This window comes from Sorex araneus, chromosome 3, assembly GCF_027595985.1.
Source record: "Sorex araneus isolate mSorAra2 chromosome 3, mSorAra2.pri, whole genome shotgun sequence".
Classification (NCBI taxonomy): domain Eukaryota; kingdom Metazoa; phylum Chordata; class Mammalia; order Eulipotyphla; family Soricidae; genus Sorex; species Sorex araneus.
This window is the reverse complement of record NC_073304.1, coordinates 236,497,595-236,524,654: the sequence shown is the minus strand read 5'-3', so window position 1 is coordinate 236,524,654 and position 27,060 is coordinate 236,497,595. Positions and strand designations below refer to the sequence as shown.

Sequence of the window (27,060 nt, the reverse complement as noted above, 5' to 3'; positions counted from 1 at the left end):
GGCGCTGGCCATCGGCTCATGGGCTCCCCTCCCCCACACCCTGCAGCCCACCCGGTACTTCCACCAAGCACATCCTGGACGACATCAGCACTATGTTTGATGCCCTGGCCCACCAACTGGACGCCATGCTCGACTGAGCTGGAGCGGCACGGAAGACGCCACGCACAGGCCCGTGGCCGGCCACTCTGCAGCTGGAGCCACAGAGGGGACCCGTCAGGCAACATCCCCCCGGCCTCCCCCCAGTGTGGCACCTGCTGCTCCTGCCCCCAGCCCCCCCCAGCTGAGGTGCCCTCCCTGGGCCCTGGACATGTAAATAAGCCCCCCAAGGCCTGCCCTGGATAGGGCAACGGGATGAACTAACCTCCCAAGTCCAGACTTTCAACTGTAAATGTTATTTTTTAAGCAGAGAGAAATGCATATATTTTAAATGGAATTTATTCTGTAACTGCCTGAGAGGCCACGATGGGGCGGGGTCTCAAACCACAGCAGGCAGTCCCGCCCGGCTCTGTAACCCGTCACCCCTCCCACGCCCCACTAACGCCAATGAAAGTGTCACTGTCATTCCACGTGGTGGCCTGTGTTTGGGTCCGCGCCAGCACCTCCAGGAACTTGCAGGGCTCACCCTGGCCAGGCCTTGGCGCCATCGTGAGGCTTGTGGACCAGCCACGCGTTTTTCTTCAGCGGTTTACAACTTTTAATACAAACCAGTCTGCATTCGTTCCTAAAGGCTCATTTCCAGTAAAAAACACGCAGAGTAAAAACATTCTCGCAGGAAAAGTGATGGGGGTAGAGGTGGGGAACCCTGCCTGGTGGCTAGCCTGAGAGGGTGCGGGGTGAGGCGTGGGGGGCTCAGTGGGAGGGAGGGGAAGTGCTTGTCCCCCCTCCAGTTCCAGCATCAGGAAGGGAGGGTTCGGGACACGGGAGCACACCAGCACCCCAACTTCTGGCGTGACCCCCAGAGACACTTCCCGCCCCCAGCAGCTGCCGACTCTTCAAGAAGAGTTCACCCAGGGGGACCCTGACGGGCAGCACAACAGTGTCGGGGGGCCCTCTGCTCGGCGCATGAGGCTGGACATTCACGATGCCCTGGCCAGGCCTGGAGGAGACTCAGTGTCCTGACAAGGAACCTGGCGTCCAGGACCTCAGCCGGCCTCCACAGCCCTGAAACATTCACGATACCCATCCCCGGGCAGCTCAGAAGGGAGAGTTCATGCCCAGCTTGGTCTCAAACTGCAGCTTCTGGCGCTTCTGGTAGCGGACACGGACCCTGGGGGCAGGAGATTAAAGTCCAGATTAGGGCCAGGGCCAGGGCCCAGCAGGTGACCAGGGTTGAGTCCCGGCACCCCACAGGGGCTCCAAAGCCCCACCAGGAGTGATCCCTGAGCACAGAACCTGCTACGGGCCCCAAACCAAGGTAAGAATAAAGGTCAAGTGCAGGTTAATGCAGACGCCCCCCCCAGACCTCGGAGGGAGCTGCGGTGCAGGCGCCGGTGGGGACGGGACAGCTTAGGGCCCAGGCTGAGCCAGGAAGTGGGGCCGCCCTACCGGATCTCGTGCAGTTTGACGATCTCGTTGGTGACCACCACGAGGACAAGGGACAGGCAACCCAGCAGCCACGTCAGCAGGGGCACGTCCTCCGAGCCAAAGTGCACGCGGCTGGCCCTGTGTGTCCACAGCTGCAGATCCACGGCCGTCTGGGCCAGCTGCCCCAGCAGCCTGCGGGCCGGAACCCTGAGCTCAGCTCCTTCTCCCGAGCTCAGCCCAGACTGAGGAAGCTTGGGGAGGGCCGTGCCCGCCACAGCCCCGCCTACCGGCCACAGCCCCGCCCACCAGCCAGATCTCCACCTACGACCAAGGCCCCACCCATTGCTCACAGCCCCGCCCACCAAAGCCCCACCCATTGGCCACAGCCCCGCCCACCGGCCAAGGTCCCGCCCACCAGCCACCCCCACTCACACCACAGGCAAGGTCAGCGCCCACCACAGATTGGTCAGAGGGCTCTTCCTCCACAGAGGCTTGGTGCGGTGCACGTGTGTGATAGAAATGAAGACTAGGGAAGATGGGGAGGAAGCGGGGTCAGGCCAGCTCCTGGGGCGCCCCACCCTCAGCCCCAGCTGCCTTCGGCCCGCCCAGGGAGCCCCTCACCTGTGTGCAGGACGATCAGAGCCGCGGCGAGCTTCTGGGCCGACAGCAGCCCATTGGCAAAGTCGTCAAACCAGGCAGGAGCCGTGTCCACATTGCTGCCGGAGCAGGGCACAAGTGGGAGGTGGGCGGGGGCCTGGGGGAGGGGGAGGCCGGGGGCGGGGGCGCTGGGGGAGGCGCGGGGGAGGGCCCAGGAGGCGGCTCGCACCTGCGCAGCATGATGGAGGAGCAGTTGGTGAGGTTGCGGGCCCGGGCGCTATCGCAGAAGCTCTGCAGCGTGAAGCCGAAGCAGACCAGGCACGAGCCCACCGGGAGGCTGAACTTGAGCAGGAAGCAGAGCAGGAAGTAGTGCTGGGTCTGCGGGGAGGGGGTGCGTCACTGGCCTGGCCGCCCCCTGGCCCCGCCCCCACCGCCGGGCTGGGCCAGGCTCCCAGCCTTGGGTGCTCACCTTCTTGGGGATGGAGTGGAGGTTCTTCCCCGTCGCCATGGACATGATGGAGCTGTGGGGGGGCTTTCCCAGCAGGGAGATGCTGGGCAACAGACGCCAGGTGAGGGGCGGTGGCTGGGACCCTCCGTGCCCGCCCCCCAGATAAGCCGGGCTCCCGGGACCCCTGCTGCTTGCGGGAGGCCTGGCACTCACCTGAGCAGCGGGAAGCAGAAGCAGGACAGCCAGAGGATGTCGGTGGTGCTCAGGATGGGCGGCAGCTGCACCAGGCAGGCGAGGAACTGGGTGGGAGAAGCAAGGCGGGGGCTGTGGGGCGCACAGGGAGGGGCCAGGTCCCGGGGGCACCCAGGCCTCTTGTGAGCCCCGAGGCAGGCCGAGGGCAGGGCCAGCCTGGCCCACTCACCTGGACGGCCACGAGCATCAGCTGGCACTGCAGCAGGAAGAGGAAGCTCTTGCGGATGCCGTAGGTGGCGTGGCGCGCCTGCGTGCGGAGACGGGACCCTCAGCGGGCTCGCGCAGGCGCGCGCGCGGCGGCCCCACCCCGGACCGGCGCGCACCTGCTCGATGAGGCGGATGATGCTGATGGTCTCCTCCTGGCGGAAGGCCAGCGAGCAGGCCAGGCTGTTGAGCTGGCCCGAGAGCCGCAGCGGGCTGAGGCTGTCCGCGTCCTGCGCCATGCTGGTGCTGGCCGCGTAGCCGAAGGTCTCCCAGGAGCAGCGGGACGGGTACAGGGGGTCCAGGGCAATGCTGCGGAGGGGCCCCCGCGCAGTCAGCGGCACCCCCAGCACCCGCCCCCACAGCCCTGCAGGGCACCTGCGTCCTCCCCAGCCCGCCGGGCCGGCGCCCACCTCACGTCGCTCTGCAGGAAGAGGCAGCTGTTGCGCAGGTTGGCAGAGCTGCCCAGGCAGCAGGTCACCTCCCCGTACTCCTGCATGATCTTGATCATCTCGCACATGGCTGGGCGGGGGCGGGAGCAGCGTCAGGCAGGCACAGCCCGGGGCAGGAGGGGCGGGACCCCCGACCCAGTCTCCGCCCAGGAGAGCCCCAGCGTCCCCGACGTCCACCCAGCGGCTGCCCGGGGAGGCTCACTCTCGGGGGTGCAGTCGGTGAAAAGGGGCACCAGCAGGGGCACGTTGTCGATGCTCTGCAGGTGGGGGCGCACCTGGTGGATGCCCCGGGGCAGCTTGGCCTGGAGAAAGCAGATGGGGCATGGGGTGAAGGGCCCCTCCACCTGCACTTCTCGCCCCAGGCTCCCCCCCTCCCACCGGGTTCCCTTGGGCCCTGACCGTACCCGGTTGCAGTCCTCCAGGAAGCTGGGGAGGTCGCTGTCCGTAGGCTGGAAGCTGATGAGGTCTGAGTGTCCCTCCTCCTCCATGAGCAGGAGCCCCTCCGGGTCATCTCGGGACACTGCGGGGACAGAGGCCCGTCAGGTCCAGCACAGCCTGCGGAGCCCGAGCCTCCTGCTCCAGCCTCGCTGACCTGCAGCTGCCCACGGCAGGGCCCAGGCCTATCCCCGGGGACAGGCGCCCTATCAGAGGGGCCCAAGAGGAAGCTGCACCCCCCCGCCGCGGCCCTCACCCTGATTGGTGTCTTCGTGCAGGGAGCCGGCGTGGCTGGGGCTGGAGGGTGGGATCTCGGAGCCCTGCAGGTCCCCGTTGGGCGTCAGGGAGATGTGGCAGTTCCAGCCTGTCTCCAGGCCCATCTTCTCTGCAAACACCTGGGAGGGCGGAGGGCAGTGGGTGTGAGGCGGGGGGCCCCGCAGGGTAGCGCAGGGGTGGCCCCGGGGGCCAGGCCAACCCTTGACCTTGCTTTTGAGCTCGTCCTCCAGGGAGAAGTAGACGAAGCGGATGCAGGCGTTGACCAGCCCGTCGATGAGGCGCACGATGTCCAGCCGGGCCTGGTACTGGGAGGACACCATGCCCATGAAGATCTGCCCGCTCAGGGCCTGCATGCAGTCTTCCTTCTCCAGCACCTCCCCGATCCCTTCTTCAGACACGAGGTGGGGCCAGCCAGGACACGGAGGCACGTGCGCGCGCGCACACACACACCACGCAAGTGTGCCACACCCGTCAGTGAACAAGGCAGGACACGGCCCACAGATTCCAACACACACACACACACACACACACACACACACACAAAGGTGCCAACAGACATGGAGAAAAAACAATGAAAAACACTCATCAGTCAAGTGTCCACCCCGAGGGCTGAGTGAGGCTGGCCCCACCCTCTACCACCCGCTGGTAGGTAGGCCGGCCAGGGCCCCCCAGGGCCCCAGGCCCAGAGTGGGTGCCTCTGGCAGAGCCCCGTGCCCCTCCATCCCCACTGGTTCCGTGACCCGGCGCTTTCGGCCAACTGGTCACAGCCTCGGCACGTGCGGGGGCCGGGCGTGCAGGGGCCGGGCGTGCCGTGGCCGGGTGTGCGGTACCGTCAGAGCTCCAGCTGTTGCGGCGCCCGCCCAGCTTCAGCGGGATGGTGCTGGGCAGCTCGCAGGTGCTGACGATGCCGCCCTGGCCGGGCGCCTGCACCAGCTCGATGCACTTGCCATTGAGCTGGGAGGACAGGCTGCAGCTCATGGGCTTGTAGGCGAAGGCCGAGCAGTAGCCGGACAGGCAGGCCCGCTGGTAGAAGTCCAGCACCTTCTTCCTGCGCGGAAGCGGCGAGGGCAGGAGTGAGGGGTGCGGGGGGGTGGGGCCAGCTGGGCCCGGGAACCTGGAGCCCAGCGGCAGCCCCGTCCCCACCTGTCGGACCCCGAGAGCGGGTAGATGTCGGCCCCGTCCCAGAAGTCGGTGCAGGCCTCAAGGACCACGTCCGCGGCGCCGTGGGACAACATCTGCTCGGTGCCTGCGGGGTTGGGGGACGCCGGGACCATGAGTGTCCACTGCCCCCGCGCCGCCCAGTCCCTCTGCACCGCACGGCCCCCCCGCCCCGAAGGCTCACTGGTCGTGGTGTCCTTGATGAAGAGGCTGATCATGTGGCTGAGGGGGGGGCGCCGCTTGGTGGCGCAGGACAGCCGGCCCAGTGACGTCTCCTTCACCGACTCGGCGCTGGGCAGCCGGTACAGCGCCAGGTGGTTCTCCTGCTTGAAGAGCTCCTTGGCGCCCGGCGTGAAGCCTGGGGGGCAGGGCGGGAACTCAGACCCCCGGCCCCGAAGTTCGGGCCCCTTCCCCGCCCACCCTCAGCGCGGCTGAGGTACCCAGCAGGGGTGCGGGGGGACGGGCACCGGCTGGCACGCACCGATGAGGCGGGCCAGCTCGCACAGGCCCCAGGGCACGTGCACGGGCAGCACGGCGCTGTGGCTCTCCTGCAGCGCGATGTTGCACAGGTGGTCGGAGAAGCGACAGAGCCGCTCCGTGACGCCCGCGCTGCACAGGTTCAGCAGCACGCTGAGCCCCAGCGGCTTGAGCGACGTGAGGTGCAGCTGCCAGTTGGAGTCGTCGAACTGGATGCACGAGGGGTTCTGCTGGTCCTGCGACAGGCTCAGCATCTCCAAGTGGTAGTCGCACACGAAGTCCTCGGCCTCGAAGGCCGGGCCGTCCAGCCCCGGCAGGCTCTGGGGGACGCAGGGGGGGGGTGGGCGGGTCAGGGTACAGGGTGCTGGCCCCGCCCTGGCTCCCGGTGGCGTCCCCCCATCCTCCGGGCCCCAGGACACGGGTGGGGCTGTCGGAGCCGGACGCTGGCCCACAGAGGGGCACAAGGGCGTCTCTCGGCCCGGGGCAGCCGGCCTGGCTTGGGCCCCTCACTGAGGGACAGGACAGCCCCGGAGTGCGGCTTGTCTGGTGTTTGTTCCTGGGCCACCCCAGCTCTCCGCTCGGGGTTCACTGCCACAGAGGCCCCGAGCCTGGCCCCTCTGTCCGGCATGACGCCATGAGGAGGGAAGGGCAGGCGGGAGACAGGACGGGCCCAGGTGGACTTTGGGGTGATGGGCCTGGCCCCCGGCGGCACCCCACCTTCCGGGGCTCGTCCTCGCCACCCTCGGTGTCGCGGCTGAAGCTGACGTTGGAGCCGGAGTGGTGCTTGCTGCGGCCGGGGCCCTTGGGGTGGGCGTGCGGCTCGGGGGCCTTGGGCCGGTCGCCCGGCCAGTCCCCGCGCTCCTGCTCGCCGGTGAGGTGGCAGGAGGTGCTCAGGGAGCCAGTCAGCAGCGCGTCGCGCTCCTGCGGCTGCAGAGGCAGAGGGAACGGGGCTTGGGCCAGGCCGGGCCCCCGGGCGCCCCACCCCACCCCCACAGCCCAGGCCAGCCCTGGCCCACCTCCTCCAGCACCTCGGGGTGGCAGAAGGAGCGGGTGGACAGGCCCTCCGTCAGGTCCTCGTGGCTGCTGTGCGGGGGCTCCACCTTCCCGCTGAAGAACAGCACGGTCTCGGGGCTGGGGTTGGGCCACGACAGGACGCCCTGCTTGTCCACGCAGCACAGCACCTGCGGGCGGGCGCGCGCGCGCGTGCGCGTGAGGACGGGCCAGGTGTCGCCGCCCCCACCCCGCCCCGCCCCGCGCCTCACCGTGACTGAGCCCAGGCTGTGCAGCAGGCTCGAGCTGTGGCTGAGGGTGGGCGACGTGCCCCGGACCACCCGCAGGAAGTGCTCCCAGACGCAGCACAGCATCTCCTGGGGGGGGTGCGGGGGGACAGTGAGGCCAGCGCAGAGTCAGGGCCCGAGGGCCTGGGGGCTGCCGGGAACTGTCAGGGCCCGGCCTGGGGGTACCTGCGTGGACACGGCTTCTGTGTAGCTGCTGAGTGTGTCCTCCGAGAACTTGGCCAGCTGTGTGGACAGAGGGGGCGACCTCAGCGGGAGGGCTGGCCCTCCACCCGGGGCCCCCCGCCCCGGACCCTGTAGGTGCCAGGGACCCCGGGGCCCTGCCTGGAGGCCGCCCTGCCCAGAGGAGGCGACAGGACGCTGGCCCGCTCTCGGGGGTGCACCCTGCCCCCGCTTCCCGCCCCCGCCCCCCGGGAGCACCTACCAGGGAGCTGGGGGAGGCCTTGCTCATCTGCGCGAGGACACGCGCCTCCCCGCAGGCGGTGGCCAGGACCCAGAGCACCGGGAAGAGCAGCGGCAGGATGGGCAACGCGCCGTTCACCTGGGGGTGGGGAGACGGACGGAGAGACAGACAGAGCGGGGGCGTGGAGGGGCAGAGGCGGGAGGGGGCGCGGGGCGGGGGGCGGGGAGGCCGGGCTACCTGCAGCTGGAGGAGGGTGTACTTCCAGGAGGTGACGCCCGGGGCGCCGAGCATGAAGCGCAGGGCGTTGGTGATGAGGAAGCCAGCCTGTGGGGGACAGAGCCCTCAGCCCCGCCAGCTCCGCCCCTGCCCCCTCCCCAGGGCGCCCCCGCCCCACGCACCAGGACCACGGGCAGGGCGTAGTGCAGCATGGCCGACTGCACCGTGAACCTCTCGTTGTCCAGCGCAGTGACGGGCCGCGAAAGGGCCATGTCCAGGCACCACCTGCACAAGGGGCGGCTCAGGGGGCCAGGCCAGCTGCCTGCAGGGGCGATCCCAGGCTGCAGCGAGTGACCCCGGGCCATGGGGAGCAAGCCCCAGGCACAGGTAGTGGACCCCCCCCCCCACTGCAGGGAGTGACCCCGGGCCAAAGCGTGGCCCCCAGGGTCTGAGCAGGGATGGAGCTGGCTCCCCGACACCCTGACCCCCACAGAAGGCACCAGGCAAGGCAGGACGCTGGGGGCAGCCCCTACCGGATGTTGTCAATAACGGGGGTCTCCAGCACACGGAAGAGCCGGTGCTGCTGGGGGCTCTGGGGGCCCTTCTTCACTTCCCCCCGTGGGGAGGGCGGCGGCGAGAAGGGCGGGAACAGGTCCCCGGGCTCCAGGACGATGTGCTCGTCATCCTGTGGGCAGGAAAGGCGGGGCCTGGGCACATGGTACAGGCCAGACCCTCCCCAGAGGCGCTGTGTGCTGGGGGGTGGGGGGCTGGATGCCCGGCAGCCCGAGACAGCCCCACCCCTTGCCAGCCAGACCCGGAGGGGGCCCAGCTCCCAGCGCTACCTTGATGCCCCTCAGGGAGGCGAAGGACTCCTGGCCGGGCCGCAGGGCGATGATGTCCCCCTCCACCAGGAGGCTGACGGGCAGGTTGACCAGGTGGCCGTCCCTGTAGGCCCAGTGCAGGGACCAGGACGGCGCGAAGGGCATGTGCAGGTCGGGGTACATGGCACTGGGCCACAGCACCTCCCTGCCGTCGCTGAGGGCATCTGGGGAGGACACGAGGGCGCAGCGGGTCAGCCCTACGCCCGCCACACCCCGCCCCTCCCGCACGCGTCCACCTGGCCCTGCTTTCCCAGCAGCCCGGCAGTGACCCCCACACTCACCCCAGCTCTCCCCACTTCAATGGAGATCCCTTTCAACTCCTGCTGGGGGCCTTCCAGCCCCCCAGAGCACCAAGTTCTCACTCCCTGCACCCCACTTCCAAAGACCCCAATGGGGCGCTGCTGGCCCCAAGCTGGCTCCAGGGGAAGGGGAGCCCCTGGGCTGGGCCTGGAGGGGTGAGGTGAGGCTGTGGGGGGCCAGGCACGGGGGCCAGGAGCCTGCCGTGGGCACTGGAGTCTGAGTAATGACGCCAGGCTGAGAGACGCCAAGGAAGGGGGGAGCTGCGGGTGGTTCTGGAGCAGGGTCGCCTCAGCTCCGCCGGGGCCTCCTGCACCCGACACCCCGGCCCGGTCATCTTTGATCAGGGGGTTCAGTGCTGACCAGCACAGCGCAGGGGACGCCCAGGAGGGGAGGGCTGCCCGCTCTCACAACACCTGGGCACCACCACAACCCCGTCACCAGCAGGGGCTTCCAGCATGGCCCTAAGGGGAGGAGCAGGAACCCCCCTGCGCTGCGCCAAACGGGGCGCCCGCTTGCCCACGGGCAGCAGCTGCCAGGGCTGGGCTCACCGCAGACTCCAGACCTGAGCAGCAACTCCCAGCCTCCCTTCCAGCCCCCGGGGCGCTACCGACACCGGCCACAGGCCACACCTCGGGGCTGGCCCCACGGACACCGCCCACGGGCAACCTGGCGCTGCACCTGCCCCGCTGCCCGGGCCCTCACCTTGGATCTGGTCGATGATCCCCCGGAGCCGCCGCTCCACCTCCCTGCGCCTGAGCCGGTCCTGCCGCCCGATGAGGAGGAGGTTGAGCAGCAGCAAGAGGAAGAGCGCGCAGGCGTTGACCAGCTCCACCCCGTGGCTGCGGACGGGGAACGGCCATGGAGAGGGGCTCTCCTGCCCGCCCACCCCCCCCACCCCCCCCCCCCGCTCTGGTGTCTGCCTCCCTGCCCTCTCAGAGCCCAGGTCTTAGAGGCGCGCCCGCACCTGCCGGCCGGCTGGCCCCCGTAGCACCCCAGCAGCAGCAGCACGGCCAGCAGCATGAGCGAGGCGCCCGGCCAGTGGAAACAGGAGCAGCGGTTACTCTGGTGCAAGAAGCTGCTCCTCCACATCTCCTGCGGGGAAGGACGCGGGAGACAGGAAGGGTACCAGACAGGGGGCATGGTCAGGGCTGGGGGTCCGTGAGACCCAGGGGCAGAGCTTGATGAGGCGGGGTGATGAGGTCAGGGGCAGGGCTGAAACCCAGCGGCGGAGCTATGAGGCCCAGGGGGTGGGGCCTTCAGACAGGGGCGGTGCTTGAGGCCCAGGGGCGGGGCCCTGAGACCCAGGGGCAGAGCTGCGATGGGCGGAGCTATGAGGCCCGGGGGTGGGGCCTTCAGACAAGGGCGGGGCCACGCTACAGGCGCCGTTGTGAGATGGGACCAGGTGCAGCAGGGACACCTGGTCTTGCCTCCGTCCAACCCACCCAGTCACAGGTCCACCCTTCCAGCTCATCTCTGGACTGGGTGCAGCCCATGGGGCCGGCGTATTAGGTGAGGGGCAGGACTCCCTTGACAAAGGAAGCCTCGCTTTCTGCTTTCCAGGGTGGTAGGAAGCACGGGTTCAAGGCGGCCTGCCCGCCCCCACTTCCTGGCCCCAGCAGCCCACCTTCCACGTGAGCCGTTTCTTCCGCTCCTTCAGGTGACCGTCCAGCACTGCCTCCAGCTGCTGCTTCAGGATGCCAAGTGCCTTCCTGGTGGACAGGCCCAGGGCTGAGGGTGGCTCGCCCTGCAGAAAGAGAGGCGCTCAGCACCGCCCTGGAGAGCAGGGGGTCTTGCCGAGTGACCCAGGCCCGTCTCCAGCCCCAGGTCCCCACACTTTCTTCCTGCTCATTGCCAGGTGCGGAGTTGGGGGGAACGCATTCAAAGCCCGTGTCAAACTCCACTCAAGGCCAAGTTTAAAACCCAGCCCAGGGGCCGGAGCAATAGCACAGCGGGGAGGGCGTTTGCCTTGCATGCGGCCGACCCGGGTTCGATCCCCGGCATCCCTTATGGTCCCCCAAGCACCGCCAGGAGTAATTCCTGAGTGAAAAGCCAGGAGTAACCCCTGTGCATCGCTGGGTGTGACCCAAAAAGCAAAAAAAAAAAAAAAAAAACCAGCCCGGGGCCAGGCAGAGAGCACTGGGTCAGGAGCACTGGGGTCAGGAGCACTGGGATCGAGGCACAAGCCTGTTTGATCCCTGGTACCACACCCCCCAGCAACCAGATTTGGCCCTGAGGGAGCCCAGTCCGCCAGGTGTGGCCCAGGTGCCTGCTGGCTGAGGCACCCTCGGGCCTGGCTGGCTGGGAATTGCTGGCAGCGGGCCCCGGAGCACCGCTTGGGAGCTGCTCCCCCGCAGAGCCCTCCGCAGAGCTTCCTGACTAACCTTTGCGAGCCCACAGCCACTGGCCCCACACCTGCCATCCCTCACAGCCCGCCTCCCCCATGGCTGGCAGGCACCGCACAGAAATGCCCATCTCCGGAAGAACATGGAGGGGCTCGGCAGCTGAGCCCCCAGCGTGAGCGCGGAGCTGAACTCCTGGCGCCGGGAGGGAAAAAACAACCGCACGACAGTACGAAGGCAAAGCTCCACCGGGTCTCTAAGTGACGTTTCACAGGGGAGGCCACGGGGCAGAGGACAGGGCACGAAGGGCCCAGCACATGTTTTGTATGCTGGAGGTCTGGGCTCGAGCCTGGCACCACTGAGAAAGACGCCCCCGCCCCGCCCCCAGCACAGAGCCAGAAGTAGGCCCTGAGCACCACCGGATGTGGCTGGGAAAAGAAAACTCCAGAGGGCCAGTGCAGTGGGGAGGGCACTGGACTTGCACTTGGCCAACCCGGGTTCAATCCCTGGCATCCCACACGGTCCCTGGAGCCCGCCAGGGGTGATTCCTGAGTGCAGAACCACGAGTGACCCCTGAGCACTGCAGGAGAGATAGCAGAGCAGGGAGTGCACTTGCCTTGCACGCAGCCGACCCAGCACAATCCCCGGCCCACCCACAGGGTCCCCTGAGCACCTCCAGGAATGATTCCTGAGTGCAGAGTCAAGAGTAACCCCTGAGCATCACCAGGTGTGGCCCTTCACACACAAAATTATTATTTTCACTTTCAGAGACAGACAGTGGGGAGGACGCTGGCCTTGCACACAGCTGACCCGGGTTTGACACGGCACCACACGGCCAAGGGGACAGCCGGGAGCCCTCGAAGCAGAGCCCTCCCCAGGCTGACCCGCACTCCCGGGATCCGCCTGTCTGGGGGAAGCGGAGACAGAAGCTCGGACCTCAGCTTTGGGTGGGGGGATGGAAACCAAGGCAACAAACCCGAAGACAGAGTGTCCCCCGCTCCCCCGGGCCGGAAGAGCAGAGTCCCGGCAGGGTCACGCCCCCAGCTCTGTATCCCCTTCACCAACCAGCGGGTCCCTGAGCCTCGCCCTCCACAGCCCCCCTGTGAAAAGGGGGGAGCAGCACCTCGCGGGCCCCGCCCTCCACGGCTCCCCTCACCCCGCCTCACCCCGGCCCTCCCCCTGGGCTTTCGGGGTGAGGGGGCAGCGCGGCTGTCCCCGGAGGGAGGACCTGCTTCTCTGGGCTCACAGAGCAGGGCTGCCACTGAGCCCAGGAACCTCCACTTGGGGTGGGGGTGGGGAGCCCAGAGTCCCCTGAGGCCGCGTCCAGGACAGACGAACATCGCTGAGGCCTCTCAAGTGGCCGTGGGCGGAAGGGACGTCTCTGGGGGCAGAAAGCGGAAGAGGCTGGGGAGAGGGGAGCACGCGCAGGGGCCCGGGAGGAGGACACGTGGGGAAGCCCCACAGGGCGGGGCGGGGCTGGGGGTCCCCGGGATGGATGTGAGGTCAGGCTTCCAGAAACTTCTGCCCGAGGCTGGGGTCTGCAGGCTCCAAGTGGGGGCTGAGAAGGGCCGTGGGGGACCGAGACCACCCCGCGGGGCTGCGGAGCCCCTGCAAGGCACGGGTGCCCGGGATGTTCCCCTGCCTGCCCGGGGCCGTCCGGCCACCCCCTACCCGGCCCGGCTGCCCCCCACATCCCAGGCCCCGCGCCCCAGCACGGCCACCCCCGCGCCGCTGACTGCAGACACTGCGCTCAGCGGCTCCTGATTACACGCCCCGAGGCGAGGCCTGCCCGCACAGGCCGGGACTCGGCCCTGGCGCCTGTCCGCCCCCGTCTGCAGCGGGCCGGCGGCAGGGCCCGGTGTGGGCTCTGGGGAACTCTCCCTGGGGAGGTGCTGGGAGGGGGCAATGGGCACGGGGAGGCGGCTAAGCGGGGGGGGGGGACTTGGGGGTCAGAGGCGAAGCGGACACCGGCAAACTGGGCCGCTGACCCTCCCGGCCGCGCTTAGGAGGCCCAGGTCGGCCTACTGAGGTCCCGGACCCCCAAGGGGCGAGACTCTCCTGCCCAAACCCCCCGAGGCAGGCTGCTTTCCGGGGTGAGGGCGCCTCTCCCCCTCGCCCCCCGCACTGAACCAGGCCCCAGCAGGGCAGGCGATGAAGCCCCCTCCCCACCGCACAGTCGGGACAAGGCAAAGCTCCCCCGTGCTTCCCTTCCTGCCCGGCCCTCGGGGGGCGCAGCGGACTCCAGGTCCAGGCTAAGCAAGAGCCCCCGGTCACCACTGCCCCCTGCTCTGCCGGGGGTGGCCACGCGCAGCCTCCCCCCCCCCCCCCCGCCTCACCATGTCCCCAGAGCACATCCCCGGGCAGGCGGGGCACACGCACGCGGCACCTCACCCTCACCCCTCACCCCTCCCCCCTCCCGCTACCCCTGCGCCCACCTCACCCAGGCGGGGCCAGCGGGAAGCCCCGTCTCCACTGGGAGCCCCCACCCGGCCCGGAGACCGCGGCCCCCCGTGGGTACTCACCGCGCAGCCCTTGCCCTGCCCGGGCACCCATAGCCCTGCCTGCTTGAAGAGCATGTGGGAGCGGTGGGGAGACCGGCCCCGCTGAGCCGGGCGCGATGTGCTGATTAATTCAGCCTATTTCAGGGGCGCTGCAGATTTGGGGAGGAGGAGGCAGCAGGGGAGGGAGGAGAGGCAGGGAGGGGGCGGGGGTGGAGGGGAGAAAGTTTGTGCACTTCGTGCTCTGCCAGATGTCCAGGGGCCGGCCCGGCCGTCAGGGGCCAGTGCAGGGGAGCAGGGGCCGTGCAGCCCGGGGGGGGGGGCGGGGGCGGTCTGGAAGCCGGGAGCCACTGAGTGGGCGACACATCCCTCCCCAGACGGCCCTTCTCTGCCCCAAGGCAGGGCGAGGACCCCCGGCCCCCTCCCCACCACAGGGCCGGCCGGCATTCCACGGGAGTCCCCGGTCACTGGGGGAAGCCTGGCACGGAGCCAGGCCCGCAGGCGCCGCAGGAAGGAGGGCAGAGGGCCGGGGGCTATTAATAGCAGCGCATCCTGCCGGGGGAGGGCCTGGGAATCTGGAACGGGGATGGGGGGGCTGGTGGGAGCCGGAGGACAGGAGCCAGGCGGGCTGCGGCTCCTCAGGTATGTGGGGGCGGGGGCTCCCGGCCGCCTCAGGCCCACACAGCTGCACCGAGACATGCGTGCCCAGGTGCCCGGAGGCCTGGGGGCACCTGCCCGCCCCTCCCAGGCAGACGAGGAAGAGGGTATGGGGTGCCCCTCCCCTGCCGCCGCAGCCCCAAACAGTCCAAGTTTCTCTCTCAGGGACCCCAGGGTGACCACCGGGAAGTTCTCAGCGCGCATCCTGGGTGCGGGGGGTTGGGGGGGTGAAGCACGGGGCAGAGCCGACGGGCCCCCGCCAGGCCGTCCTTGGGATGGCGCTGCGGGGCCCCGGAGGGCAGGCGGAGGCTGTGCGGCTCCCCCAGGGCCTGGTTTCCTAGGCGACGCCGAGGAGCGGGCAGCGGGCGGAGCCAGGCTGGGGACAGCGGCCAGGCGCCCCAGAGGGGACGGGCGCCCCAGAGGGGACGGCAGCAGCGTCTGGGGGCCAGCTCCACACAGCAGCGGCCCGGGCCGCCAAGGGTCTACGGGAGCCACGCTCACCCCCGAAAGCTCCGGGGGCCGCACCCCAGCCCGGCAGTGTGCAGCCCTTAGGACTGGGGGGCTGCGGGGGTCCCAGGAGCCCTGGCGGCCAGAGGCCACGGGAACCGTCTGCAGCTTCTGTCTTTGTCTTGGGGGCCCGGGGCTCCCCATGCCCTCCCTGGCCCTGGGGCGCAGGCACAGACACGCCGCCTCTGGGCAGAAGCCCCCGGGCTCCGGATTCGGGCGGGACTTGGGGGCACCAGGCCCTCTGGGAGCTGGGGTGGTGTGGGCAGGGGGGCAGGACGGGGTCGGGCCAGGGGTCTCTCGGGCTTTCCTCGTCTTCCGAGCCAGCCCCTCCCCAGAGGGTGCCCCACGCACTCGGACCCAGGGTCTCTGCACTGCACCCGCCACGGTGGGGGTGGGGGTGGGGGCCGCGGGCGGCATCAGACGGGTGCCCTCCTCTCCCCTCCCGCCGTCATCAACAGACACTCACCCCTTCAGCTGGGGGGCCACCAGCCGCCCCACAGCCCACCCGGTGTCCCCGAGGCCCAGGGCAAACCACCTCAGCACCCAGCAGGGCACCCCGGGGTCCCCTCAGCAGGAAGTCGAGTGGGCCCCACTGCTCACTGCCTGCCCAGCTGTGGGGGGCTGAGCCCGCAGGGGCCGGGTGGGCTCAGGCACCCGGGGTGGCCCGGAGGACAAGGCCCAGGGAGGGGACTGGCATGGACCAGGTGTCACCTAAACCGGTGTCAGGAATCAACCAGGGCGGCAGTGCATGTCAGGGTCACAGCTAGACGGAGAGCCCGGGGCCGCGGGCAGGGCACCTGGGGGTCTCTCTGGGGAGTGGGACGGAGGAAGGGGGAGGGAAGCGAGGCCTGGCGGGGGGGGGGTGGGCATCGGCCAGGGAGCAGGGGCCCTGCTGGGAAGTGGGGCTCATGGGCAGGCCGAGGGGCCCGGGGGCAGAGAGCTGCAGGGACCCCTCGGCACCCGCAGGGTCGGGGTGCCGCCTACCGCGTGCTTCTCCGTGGCGTCCATGGGCCCAGGGCGCTGCAGACATGCCCCGCGGGTCGCGGTCAGCCCTGGCGGGAAGGCTCCTCCCCCACATGGGCAAGGCCCGGTCACTGCGTCTCAGTCACAGCCTCTAGGACAGGAGAAAAGACACGTCGTGAGTCAGGGGGCCCTGGCCCCCACCCTGCCCACCCCGCTCCTCGAGGTCGTGACCCCGTGGGCGCCCACTGAAGGTGGGGCCCAGTCGTGAACCCAAGGGGTCCCCAGATGAAAACTGCGCGAGAACCCCCCCGTGGCCCCGCTGCCGGCCCCCCACTCTCCCAGAGACCCCAGGTTGCTCCGGGACCCAGGAGAAGCCCCAGGCAAAGACGGAGCCGGGTGCCCAGGCCCGGCCTCGCGCAGGGGGGCGGGGGGGGTGGAGGAGGGAGTGCCCTCCCCTCCCCGCTCTCCCATCACTGCCAGCAGCGGGCTCAAGGCTGGACCCTCGTCCTCTCCGTGGGGGCCACCAGCCAGCCCCAGGCCCCTCCCCCAGCCCCGGGTGTGGCAGCAAAATCCGAAAGAGAAAACAGCGCGAATGCCAAGTGGAGCCAGGCAAGCACTCGGGCACCCAGACGACTGGGGGCGGGGGCTGCGGCACGGGGAGAACCATGCCCCGGGCACAGCCCCCGCCCAGCCCCCGCACCGCCCCCACCACACCCACCCATGCCTGGCACACGCCACAGAACAGGCCTGGCAGCGGGCAGCACTCTGGGGGCACGCCCACCCCCACCCACCCCCGCACCCAGCACTGGGGCCCAGGACTCGGGAGCTGATCTCCGGGCCGTGCTGTTGGGGGGCTCGAACCTGCTGCCCAGGGCCGGTCCTGGGGGCGGGGGGCACTGCAGCGAAGCCTCACGAAGAAGAGCTGGCCAGAGAAGCCAGGGGCCCCGTCCATAAAAGAACTTTCTAGAAAGCGCCCCGGACTCCGCAGCCACCGGCTCCCCGTCCCTCGGCTGCCCACCCGCGCGCCCGGCCGCAGCTCAGCTCCAGAAGCATCGGCTGGGAGCCGCCTCCTGTGGCTCCCGCTCCTCGGCGGCCCGGCCCCGGGGCCCCTGCGAGGCCGAGCCTGCGCTCCCCAGGGCCCCGTTCACAAACACAACCAACCCCAGTCCCCATGGCGCCCTCCCACGGGGCCGCGGCCGGCAGCGAGAGGCCTTCCCGAGTCCCCGCTCATTCTCCCCGGCCATACACGGGGCCTGCGACAGCGGGGCCGGACCTGGCGAAAGGGCCTCAAAGGGCTGGTCCTGCCCCCTGGCTCCCGATCCTGGCATCTCCAGGGCCTGGCGCCTGGCACACGCCTCGCCCCTCTGGGCCTCAGAGTTCTCCACAGAACAAGAATAGTGCTCGGGAATGGTGCTCGCCAGGAGAGGGGGCGACAGTGGGCGTGTGCGGGGCCGGGCACCGTGCGGCACACCTGTCAGCACTCAATTCCATCAGCGGCAACAGAAAACACCAGCGCAGGGACAGAGGTCAAGAGTGAGAACTCACGGGGTGAAGGAGAGCGCAGGGGCAAGGAGCTGGGGGGAGAGTGGAGGGGCGAGACCCTTGGGGGAGAGCACAGGGGCAAGGAGCTGGGGGGAGAGTGGAGGGGCGAGACCCTTGGGGGAGAGCACAGGGGTGAGAAGCTGGGAGGAGAGCGCAGGGGCGAGGCGCTGGGGAGCAGAGCACAGGGGTGAGACGCTGGAGGGAGAGTGCAGGGGCGAGGCGCTGGGGGCAGAGCACAGGGGCAAGACGCTGAGGGCAGAGCACAGGGGCGAGACGCTGGGGGAGAGCGCAGGGGCGAGGCACTGGGGGCAGAGCGCAGGGGCGAGGCGCTGGGGGGCAGAGCACAGGGGTGAGATGCTGGAGGGAGAGTGCAGGGGCGAGACACTGGGGGAGAGCGCAGGGGCGAGATGCTGGAGGGAGAATGCAGGGGCGAGGTGCTGGGGGGCAGAGCACAGGGGCGAGGCGCTGGGGGGCAGAGCACAGGGGCAAGACGCTGAGGGCAGAGCACAGGGGCGAGGCGCTGGGGGGCAGAGCACAGGGGCGAGGCGCTGGGGGGCAGAGCACAGGGGCGAGGCGCTGGGGGGCAGAGCACAGGGGCAAGACGCTGAGGGCAGAGCACAGGGGCGAGGCGCTGGGGGGCAGAGCGCAGGGGCGAGGCGCTGGGGGGCAGAGCGCAGGGGTGAGGCGCTCCGGGGCAGAGCACAGGGGCGAGGCAATGGGGGGCAGAGCACAGGGGTGAGATGCTGAGGGGAGAGCACAGGGGCGAGGCACTGGCCTCGCACGCAGCTGACCCTGGTTCAATCCCTGGCGACACACAGCGCCCTGAGGACCGCCAGGTGTAACCCCAGCACAGGGCCGGGGGTAGGCCCCGAGCACGGCCACGGGTGGCTCCCCTGGCCCAGAAGGAAGCAAGAATGAGTCTCAAGTAAGGAGAAGGACAGGAACGGGAAGCCGTCGTCAGGCTGTGCAGGCCGGCGGCAGGAAGGGCAGGCGGCTGCGACCCTGCTCCAGCCCAGCACCAGCACACGCCACACGGGCCCGGCACCACGCCTCGTGTGCGGGAAACCAGAATCTACGGCAGGACGAAGCACGCAAGGCGTCGAGACCCAAGGTCACGGGGCGACAGCCAGCGGGAGGGCCTGCACATGTCCAGCCCGGGCTCGAACCCCGGCACCCACCAGTCCCCCAAACTCCTCCAGAAGTGGTCCCTGAGCACAGGTAAGGCCTGAGCACAGCCGGATGTGGACACACACCCCCCCCAACCGGCTCCTAGAAAGCTAGCCCGGCGGCGAGTCCGAACATGACAGTGGAGGCTCAGGCCCACGAGGACCCCCAAGGGAGCACAGAGCCAGGCACGGACCCAAAGTCAAACAGAAAGTCAATAAACAAAAATACAGGGGCCAGAGCGATTGCACAGCGAGGAGGGCGTTTGCTTTGATGCTTACGACTGGGCTTCGAGGGGCCGGAGCCATAGCACAGTGAGGAGGGCGTTTGCCTTGCACGCGGCCGACCCGGGTTCGATTCCCAGCATCCCATATGGTCCCCTGAGCACCGCCAGTGGTAATTCCTGAGGGCAGAGCCAGGAGTAACCCCTGAGCATCGCCGGGTGTGACCCAGAAAGAAAAAAAAATGAAACACTGGACTTCGACCCCTGGCCCCACACATGGTCCCCGAGTCCTGCCAGGAGTGATCCCCGAGTGAGAGCCAGGAGTCGGCTCTGAGCCCACGGGGTGTGGCCCCAAAACCAAACCAAACCAACCAACAAAAGACCAAAAATATAGCCAGAAGCAGGGAGTCAGCGCAGGGCTGTGGGGTGCTGACTTAAGCCCACTCACCCCGCAACACAGCGCCCAGACACTGCCAGGTGTGCCCGTGTGCCCAAGCACGGCAGTGGCCCTGACGGTCCCTGGCACCATGCCCTCAGGCCCTGACACTCGTCTGCAAGTCGACAGAGAACAACCCCAAGAAGTGCCCCCGGGCCCTCAGCGCACTTCTCGGGACCCCCCCCCCAATATAAATGCATCTGATTTCTGAATGGCACAAGTGAGGAACACTTTAAATTCAATTATCACTTAAAGTAATATTATTCCCTAAACATGAAAAAGTTGGATGGCATCAACAGAACACACACAATCACAACGGACCACTACTCAGCTCTCACACAAGAGGAAGGGGCCGGCACCCGGACAGCGGCTAAGGCACTTGTCTTACACGCAGCCAACCCAGGTTCTGGCCCCGACACTGAACAGGATCCCCCAAGCCCTGCCAGGAGTCAGCCCTGAGCACAGAGCCAGGAGTCAGCCCTGAGCACAGAGCCAGGAGTCAGTCCTGAGCACAGAGCCAGGAGTCAGCCCTGAGCACAGAGCCAGGAGTCAGCCCTGAGCACAGAGCCAAGAGTCAGCGCTGAGCACAGAGCCAGGAGTCAGCCCTGAGCACAGAGCCAGGAGTCAGCCCTGAGCACAGAGCCAGGAGTCAGCCCTGAGCACAGAGCCAGGAGTCAGCCCTGAGCACAGAGCCAGGAGTCAGCCCTGAGCACAGAGCACACTAGGACATGTGCCCCCAAAGTCAAAAAAAAAAAAAGTCATGTTGAAATCTTGAGTTTTCTGTAACTCCGATGGAAACGGAGGGCGTCATGTGGGGGCAGAGGGGAAGGACAAAGGCTGGGTGATGTCTCTCACACACGGAACACACAGGAGCCACAGGGGACAGACCATCCCTTGGCCTTTGATTACGAAACAGGCATCACGGGCGCGGCAGGAAGAGGCCGGAAGGAAGGCCGGGGGGAAGGAAGGTGGAGGCGCGGTAGCTCTGTCTGGGGGACCGTGAGCGCTGGGCCAGTGAGGTGCAAAAGGTGGTCCAGTGGGCGGCGCAGGCTCTGCACGCAGCAACCCGGGCCTGCCCCGGCCCACCCAGTCCTCTGGGTCACCAGGGTCACACCGCCACCAGGCTCCTAAACTGTGGTTAGAAAATCATTTTTGCTTGTCTGTGAGCCACTCGGCAGTGCTCAGGGCCTACTGCCGGCTCCGCACTCTGCGGGGCCCAGTGACCCCGGGACGCCAGGGACTGAGCCCCGTCAGCCGCGGGCAAGGCAAACACCGACCCGCGGCAACCACCTCGGGTCCGACAAGAGATAATGTGTTTTTTTTTTTTTTTATTAAAGCAAAAGAAAATAACAGGGTAGCAGGAAAAACACTGTCCAGACAAGACCCTCCAGGGCTGGGGAAACCGGAGCCCTGCAATGACAGACGCGCCGTGCAGGGGTGGAGGGTCTCTCCTGGCGCTCAGGCACAGGCGGCACGCGAGGGGCATCACAGGAACACACGGCGCTCGCGAGCAGTGCCGGAAAGGCGGCCCACGGGGGCGGGCGGGCGGGCGGCAGGAGCCTCATCTGCGCTGACGAGCCAACGACCCCTCGGGAAACTCATCGGGGCGCATCCCCCAGATCCCCCTGAACTGGAAGGGTCGGATCCTAGGGGACAGGCGGGGGGATGTGGCGGGGCGGGGCCTGGACCTGAGTGGCACCAGGAGCATCACACCTGCAGCAGGAGAAAAGTGAACGGAGGGCGAGTGGGGAGGGGCACCGAGGGGGGAGGGGGCAGGACCTTCTGTCCAGTGCCTCCATGGTGGACAGCGGCCACGGGGGGACACATTTGACAAGATTCCCTGAACCACAAGCTTCTATAGGCTCGTTCTGTGTAACCTCTCACAGTGGAGGCGGAACTGGGTCCAGCTAAGCCCGCTGCGCCCCCCTCGGTGCCGCCCGGCCGGCTAGACGCAGAGGTGACGCAGAGCGGCTGGACCCTGCTCAGATCCCTGCGGCACACACGGCCCTCCTGGGCACCCCCAGGTCCACTGCCTAGCAAAGGGCCAGGAACGGGGCTGGAGGGTAGACGGCAGGGGCCGAGCCTTGCACACAGCTGACCTAGGTCCGATCCCCCGCACCCCAGGGCCCCCCAAGTCCCACCAGGAGTGGCCCCTGAGGCAGATCCGGGAGCCAGTCCTGAGCACTGCTGGGAGAGGGGGAAGGAAATGCAGGAAGGGCCAGAGAGAGAGCACAGCGGGTAGGGCGTTTGCCTTGCACTCGGCCGACCCGGGTTCGATCCCCGGCATCCCATATGGTCCCCCAAGCACCGCCAGGAGTGATGCCTGAGTGCAGAGCCAGGAGTAACCCCTGAGCATCGCTGGGTGTGACCCCAAAAAAAAAGAAAGTCGGCGGCGGATGGGAGAGCTTAGCGGCTCCGAGGCTGAGGCGGGCCCGCTGGTGTCGGTGCCGGGCGTGCACACGCGCCCGCCCAATGCCCCCACACACAGCGTGGCGACCCCATATTCAATCGGTATCTGTGCCACAGGGTTAAGATGGAGAGAGTGATTTTGTTTTGTTTTGGGGTTGGGGTGGGTGGGGGCCTTTTATTTGGGCAGGGGAACACCTAGCAATGCTCAGGGGCTACTCCGGGTGCAGTGCTCAGGGAGCCACGTGGTGCTGGGGATGGAGTCCTGGGCACGGCCGTGCCGCGCCTGGGCTCAGCCCTTTGCTCCCTTCTCCTCGGCCCTGGCGAAACACTCGACTGTTGGGCTGGTTTGTTTTTAACAGCTCCTCTCCTCCAAGTGTCCACGACTCTCAGTGCTCAGGACTGACCCCCGGAAGAGCTGCGGGGACCACAGGGGGTGCTGGGAACTGCACCCTGGTGAGCCGCGTGAAAGGCAAGCGCCCTCCCCACTGTGCCTCCGCTCTGGCCCGATGTCCTAGTCATTGTCACTGTCGTCCCGTTGCTCATCAGTTAGCTCGAACGGGCACCAGTAACGTCTCCACTGTGAGACTTGTTTTACTGTTTTTGGCATATCGGATACGCCACGGGGAGCTTGCCAGGCTCTGCCGTGCGGGCGGGATACTCTCGGTAGCTTGCCGGGCTCTCCGAAAGGGGTGGAGGAATCGAACCCGGGTCAGCTGCATGCAAGGCAAACGCCCCACCCACTGTACTATCACTCCAGCCCTAGTACTTTTAAAAATCTATTTTGGGGGGGCTGGAGTGATAGCACAGCGGGGAGGGCATTTGCCTTGCACGCAACTGACCCGGGTTCGATTCCCAGCATCCCATATGGTCCCCCAAGCACCACCAGGAGTAATTCCTGAGTGCAGAGCCAGGAGCAACCCCTGAGCATCGCCAGGTGTGACCCAAAAAGCAAAAAAGAATCCGGCCGGGAGGCGCTGGCCTTGGTCGCGCCTGGCCTAGGGTCAATCCCTGGCACCTAAGGTCCCCAGAGCTCCGGCCAGGAGGGATCCTGAGCTCAGGGCCAGGAGTAAGCCCTGGCCACCGCCGGGGGTGACCACACACCCCAAGAACAAAAACAAAGCAACAAGCAAATCAGCACCGGCAGCTCCCCCGGGGTCTGCTCGCTCCCCCCCCACCCGGGAGACGCCAACCTGACACACTCTTGCCGCGCACGTGGCCCACCCAGGTTCGATCCCCGGCATCCCATAGGGTCCCCTGAGCAGCACCGGGGCAACTCCCGAGTGCAGAGCCAGGAGTCAGCCCGAGTATTGTTGGGTGTGGCCCAGAAAAGAAAACAAACAAAAAAGCAGCCTGAGCGAGAGCACAGAGGGTAAGGCATTTGCCTTGCACGCAGCCGACCAGGGTTCGATTCCCAGCATCCCATAGGGTTCCCTGAGCACCGCCAGGGGTAATTCCTGAGTGCAGAGCCAGGAGTCACCCCTGTGCATCGCCGGGTGTGACCCAAAAAGTAAAAAAAAAAAAAAGCAGCCCAAGTTCATACAACACGGCAGAGTCCTGGACCCCAGAGGCAGCTGGAAGCCCCCCACGGCGCCCCTCATGCCACGCGCCTCTCCCTGCTTTTGCCTTGAGCGAGTGAGACCACAGGCATCTCGGGTGACATCCAGGCCGACGCGGGCATCCTGCGGGGATGTCACGTCCCCGGCTTGCCCGCCGCGTGCCCGATGGTGTTTACAACTGCCTGGTTCAACAGGCCAAGCTGCCCATTACACAAACCCTCATCACCGCCGGGCCTGCCCAGAGCAAAACCCTCGCCCGCCCTCACCGGTGCTGCTGGGACAAACCAGGCGAGCAGGAAGCAGGCTGGGGGCTCCCCTGGGAGCCTCCCGGGCAGAGTTTGGGGGGCCCTGGGGGGCAGCCCTGCTCTGCGGGCCGGATGCCCCTGCCTGGCCCATCATGCCCGAGCTGTGACTCCACCAGCAGTGCTCCCGGGGCCACGTGGGATCCGGGAGCAGCCTTGAGGCCTGGTGCTGGGGGCGGGAGCAGTGCCCGGGCCCCGCTCACAGGCGCGTACCCCTTAGCCGCTTCCCATCCCTGCGCGTCTTCTTGTTCCCCCAACTGCTGGACAGTCTTTCCAGTCCCACAAACAATCTTTTAATTTTAGCTTTATTTACTTGTGTGTGTGGGGGGGTGGATTAGGTCAGACCTGGCAGTACTCGGGGGTACTCAGGGGCTATTTCTGGCTCCGTGCTCAGGGTCACCGGCGGGGCTCAGGGGACGGCCTCACCTCCCGTATTATCTCCCAGGCCCTGTGGTTTGTTCCCTGTTTGGGGCCACACCCAGCAATGATCAGGGGCTGCTCAGGAATTACTCCTGGTGGTGCTCAGGGGACCATCTGAGGTGCCGCACCTGCGGTACTGGCTCTCCAGCCCCTGACTTCTCTCATCCTTCCATCCTTCCTCCCTCCCTTCCTTCCTTCCTCCCTCCCTTCCTTCCTTCCTTCCTTCCTTCCTTCCTTCCTTCCTTCCTTCCTCCCTCCCTCCCTCCCTCCCTCCCTCTCTCCCTTCTTTCTTTCTTTTTTCTTTCTTTCCCTCTTTTTCCCTTTTCTGCGAGGGCCACACCCGGCAATGTTCAAGGCTTACTCCTGGCTCAGTGCTCAGGCAAGCGTCCTCCCTGCTGTCCTCAGGCCCCGGCCATAACTTAACTCTTCAAAGATCTGATCATTTCAGAAAAGAAAGATGTTTGCAGGTCAGGGACAGGGCACAGAGGCTGAAGAACAAGCTTCACCAATGCCAGGGCACTGTGTGGCCCTCCCCCAGTCACGGGGGGCGGGGGGACCCCCGCACTGCACGGTCCTCCAAGAGCCACGGGGAGAGACGGCCACTGCCCACACCACTGGGTGGGCCGGGGAAAAGAAAAAGCAAAGAAAGATGCTCCCAGGATAACCAGAGACATACCAAGATAATACACACATGTGTATACACATACACAAACACACACACACGATTTGCTGTGAAGTGCCAACCATGATCTGGAAGCTTCTGCCTTGAGCCGGGGCTCGGAGCCTTGGGCCCGGGGCACACCTCCACCAGGGCCCCTTCTCTGCCCTGCTCGCGGGAGCAGGGGCGCCCGGCCGCTCGCACTTAACCTCTCAGGCTGGCGGGAGTTCAGCCTCCCAGAGGCTGTGCTCTGCTCTTGGAACGGGCACTCCCTAGCAACTTCTCAAAATAGAAATGCGAAGGGCTTGCTGCTCTCTTCCCTCCCGGCCGGGCCTGGCGCACCCGCTAAGCTCCCAGGTTGGTCCCCAGAAACCCAGTGGGGGTGGGGAGTTCCAGGCAGCTGCCGGTCAGAGGAGCTGGGGCCCGGCCGTCTGCCCGGCCAGTGGCGCCAGCCCGGGGCAGCGAGCAGGTCCCCTCCCGGAGTTCTGATAAAGAACCCGTGAGCAAGGAAGGGACCGCTAGCAGGAATTCTATTTCTGAACTAAAACTCTCTTAACTTTAAGCACGCACGCATGCACATGCACACGCATGCACGCACACACGAACGCACACACACACACACGCACATGCACGCACTCATACACACGTACGCACACACACACGCACGCACTCTTACACACGCACGCACACACACACACGCACGCACTCATACACACGCACGCACACACACACACGCACGCACTCATACACACGCACGCACACACACACACACGCACGCACTCATACACACGCACGCACACACACACACGCACGCACTCATACACACGCACGCGCGCACACACACACACACGCACAACACACAGCCCAGGGGCAGCTAAAATAAGGCTGAAGGAGCAGGAGCGAGAGTACCACAGGCAGGACGTTTGCTTTGCACACGGCTGTCAGGTTCGACTGTGGCACCCACAGAGCCTCCCGGGTCAGGAGTCACTTCTGACAGCAGAGCCTGGAGAAGCCCTGACACCCGGAGTGTGGTCCAGAAACAGACTGACACGAATAATAATAATAATGTATACCCCAGATTAGAGAGGGGGTAATACAAGAAATTCTCCGGAGTTACCGGTTGCCTAAGGTTTGTGAGTGGGGGGGCGGGGCGGGAGCCCCAGAGTCCCGGGTTCACTTTCTGGCCCCACGGTCTCTGAGCAACACCCCGGAGCACCGACAAGTGGGGGCAAAAAAATTTTAAAAACGTGACGAATGCTGGGCCAGAGTGATAGCACAGCGGGCAGGGCGCCTGCCTTGCACCCAGAAGACCCGGGTTCAATCCCTGGCACCAACACAGTCTCCTGAGCCCCGCCGGGAGTGCGCCCCCTGAGCACACAGTTAGGAGCAAGCCCTGAGCACTGCAGGGTATGGCCCAAAATTAAAAAAAAAAAAAAAAAGTTAACGAAAGCAAACTGGCAAATATCTCAAGGCAAACTGGCAAGTATCTCTAATAACTGCGCGCCAGACGTCCTTGGAGAAGGGCCGCGACACAACTCCTCGAAGGGGACCCCCACTCCAGGGCCCGGGGGCCGCGGGCAGCCGCCGCGCGCGCAGGGAACTGCAACCTCGGAGAAGCGCGCAGGGGTCGGCGCCGCCTTCCAGGCCCTCGGGACGGCGTCCCAAACCCCCAGACCCGCTGGGGGCCGTCCGGCGGGGACGCGCCTGCCCCCAGGGGGCCCCGAGCACCCCGCGAGCCCCCCGCGGCCGGCCCGGGCGGGGAGGGCGGGGAGGGCGGCGACCCGGGCCCGACCCCGCGCCTGCCCCAGGCGCCTCCCCCAAAACTCGCCCGCGGGGGGAGGCGCTCACGTGACCAGGTCCAGCACGCGCCCGCGGGCAGCCCGGGGACCCCGACGAGCGGGCGGCGGGCCGGGCTGGGGCACTCGGGGGCCTCCCCAAGTCGGCTCTTGGGGGGCGGGGGCGTTGGACGCGCAGCAGGACTCGGGGGGTCGGGCGAGCGCGCGCCGGGCGGGCAACGGTCTGGACCGCGGGGGGCTCGGGGGGTCTCGGCGCTGGCCACGTCGGGGGCCCGCGAGCGGCCTGGCCAGGCGGGGTCGGCGGGGCCGTGGGGCGGGGGGCGTCGGCGTCTGGCCAACCCCCAGGGGTGGCGCCGGGGCCCGGGCGCGCGGGAGCCTGCGGGGGGCAGTGGCCGGTCCGCGGACTCGCCCCGCGCCCCGCGACCCGCGGCCGCTCCCCGGGCGCCGACCCCCGGCGCCCCTCGCCCCGGCTCCGGATGCGGCGGCGGCGCCAGCCGGCCCCGGGGCCCCTGGCGGCCCACGCGGAGGCCCGCGTGTGCTCGTACTCACCGGGACCCGGGGCCGGTCTCCGTCGCCCGCGTCCTCTCCCCCTCCCAGCCCCCTCCTCACTCGGCGTCCCCTCCTCCAAAGGCCGCGGCCATGTCGGTTCCGGGCAGCCGGAGGGGGCGTGCCTCC

General features: G+C 67.7%; 2 protein-coding genes across 8 annotated transcripts in view; one reads left to right on the top strand and one right to left on the bottom strand.

Annotated features, from left to right (window-relative positions):
* The window catches only part of CASKIN2 (CASK interacting protein 2), an 11,023-nt gene extending 10,590 nt beyond the window's left edge, over positions 1 to 433 (top strand). For all 3 annotated transcript variants that reach the window (XM_055133276.1, XM_055133275.1, XM_055133277.1), the window contains one exon: positions 47 to 433. In XM_055133276.1, the coding sequence (XP_054989251.1) occupies positions 47 to 137 (91 nt within the window). In that variant the 3' untranslated portion in view covers positions 138 to 433. The remainder of the gene's footprint in view (positions 1 to 46) is intronic.
* Positions 418 to 27,060, bottom strand: TMEM94 (transmembrane protein 94). Of its 5 annotated transcripts, XM_055133274.1 has the most exons (32): positions 26,935 to 27,060; positions 15,901 to 16,030; positions 10,540 to 10,659; positions 9,880 to 10,007; positions 9,618 to 9,754; positions 8,577 to 8,779; positions 8,268 to 8,419; positions 7,917 to 8,019; positions 7,756 to 7,842; positions 7,540 to 7,656; positions 7,284 to 7,340; positions 7,083 to 7,187; positions 6,837 to 7,001; positions 6,538 to 6,747; positions 5,825 to 6,140; positions 5,528 to 5,701; positions 5,329 to 5,431; positions 5,016 to 5,233; positions 4,392 to 4,573; positions 4,166 to 4,304; positions 3,879 to 3,994; positions 3,677 to 3,776; positions 3,436 to 3,544; positions 3,145 to 3,334; positions 2,991 to 3,068; positions 2,783 to 2,868; positions 2,591 to 2,672; positions 2,351 to 2,499; positions 2,146 to 2,240; positions 1,957 to 2,050; positions 1,546 to 1,716; positions 418 to 1,267 (listed from the first exon to the last, which is right to left on the bottom strand). In XM_055133274.1, exons 2-32 carry the CDS (start codon positions 15,922 to 15,924, stop codon positions 1,195 to 1,197), a joined length of 4,083 nt encoding a protein of 1,360 aa, XP_054989249.1. In that variant the 5' UTR covers positions 15,925 to 16,030; positions 26,935 to 27,060; the 3' UTR covers positions 418 to 1,194. The 5 variants fall into 5 exon arrangements, with proteins under 5 accessions (XP_054989249.1, XP_054989246.1, XP_054989247.1 ...); XM_055133271.1 differs by lacking the exons at positions 15,901 to 16,030; positions 26,935 to 27,060 and adding an exon at positions 13,777 to 13,922 and having other exon boundaries at positions 4,392 to 4,570; XM_055133272.1 differs by lacking the exons at positions 15,901 to 16,030; positions 26,935 to 27,060 and adding an exon at positions 13,777 to 13,922 and having other exon boundaries at positions 6,849 to 7,001.

Bases quoted from the DNA above. Each gene is read 5' to 3' on its own strand.
- TMEM94 (XM_055133270.1), bottom strand. From the start codon at position 13,830: ATGCTCTTCAAGCAGGCAGGGCTATGGGTGCCCGGGCAGGGCAAGGGC. The intron at 5,432-5,527 runs GTGAGCCTTCGG...CCAACCCCGCAG, and splicing joins CATCAAGGACACCACGACCA to GCACCGAGCAGATGTTGTCC. The intron at 2,051-2,145 runs GTGAGGGGCTCC...CATCTTCCCTAG, and splicing joins TCTGATCGTCCTGCACACAG to TCTTCATTTCTATCACACAC.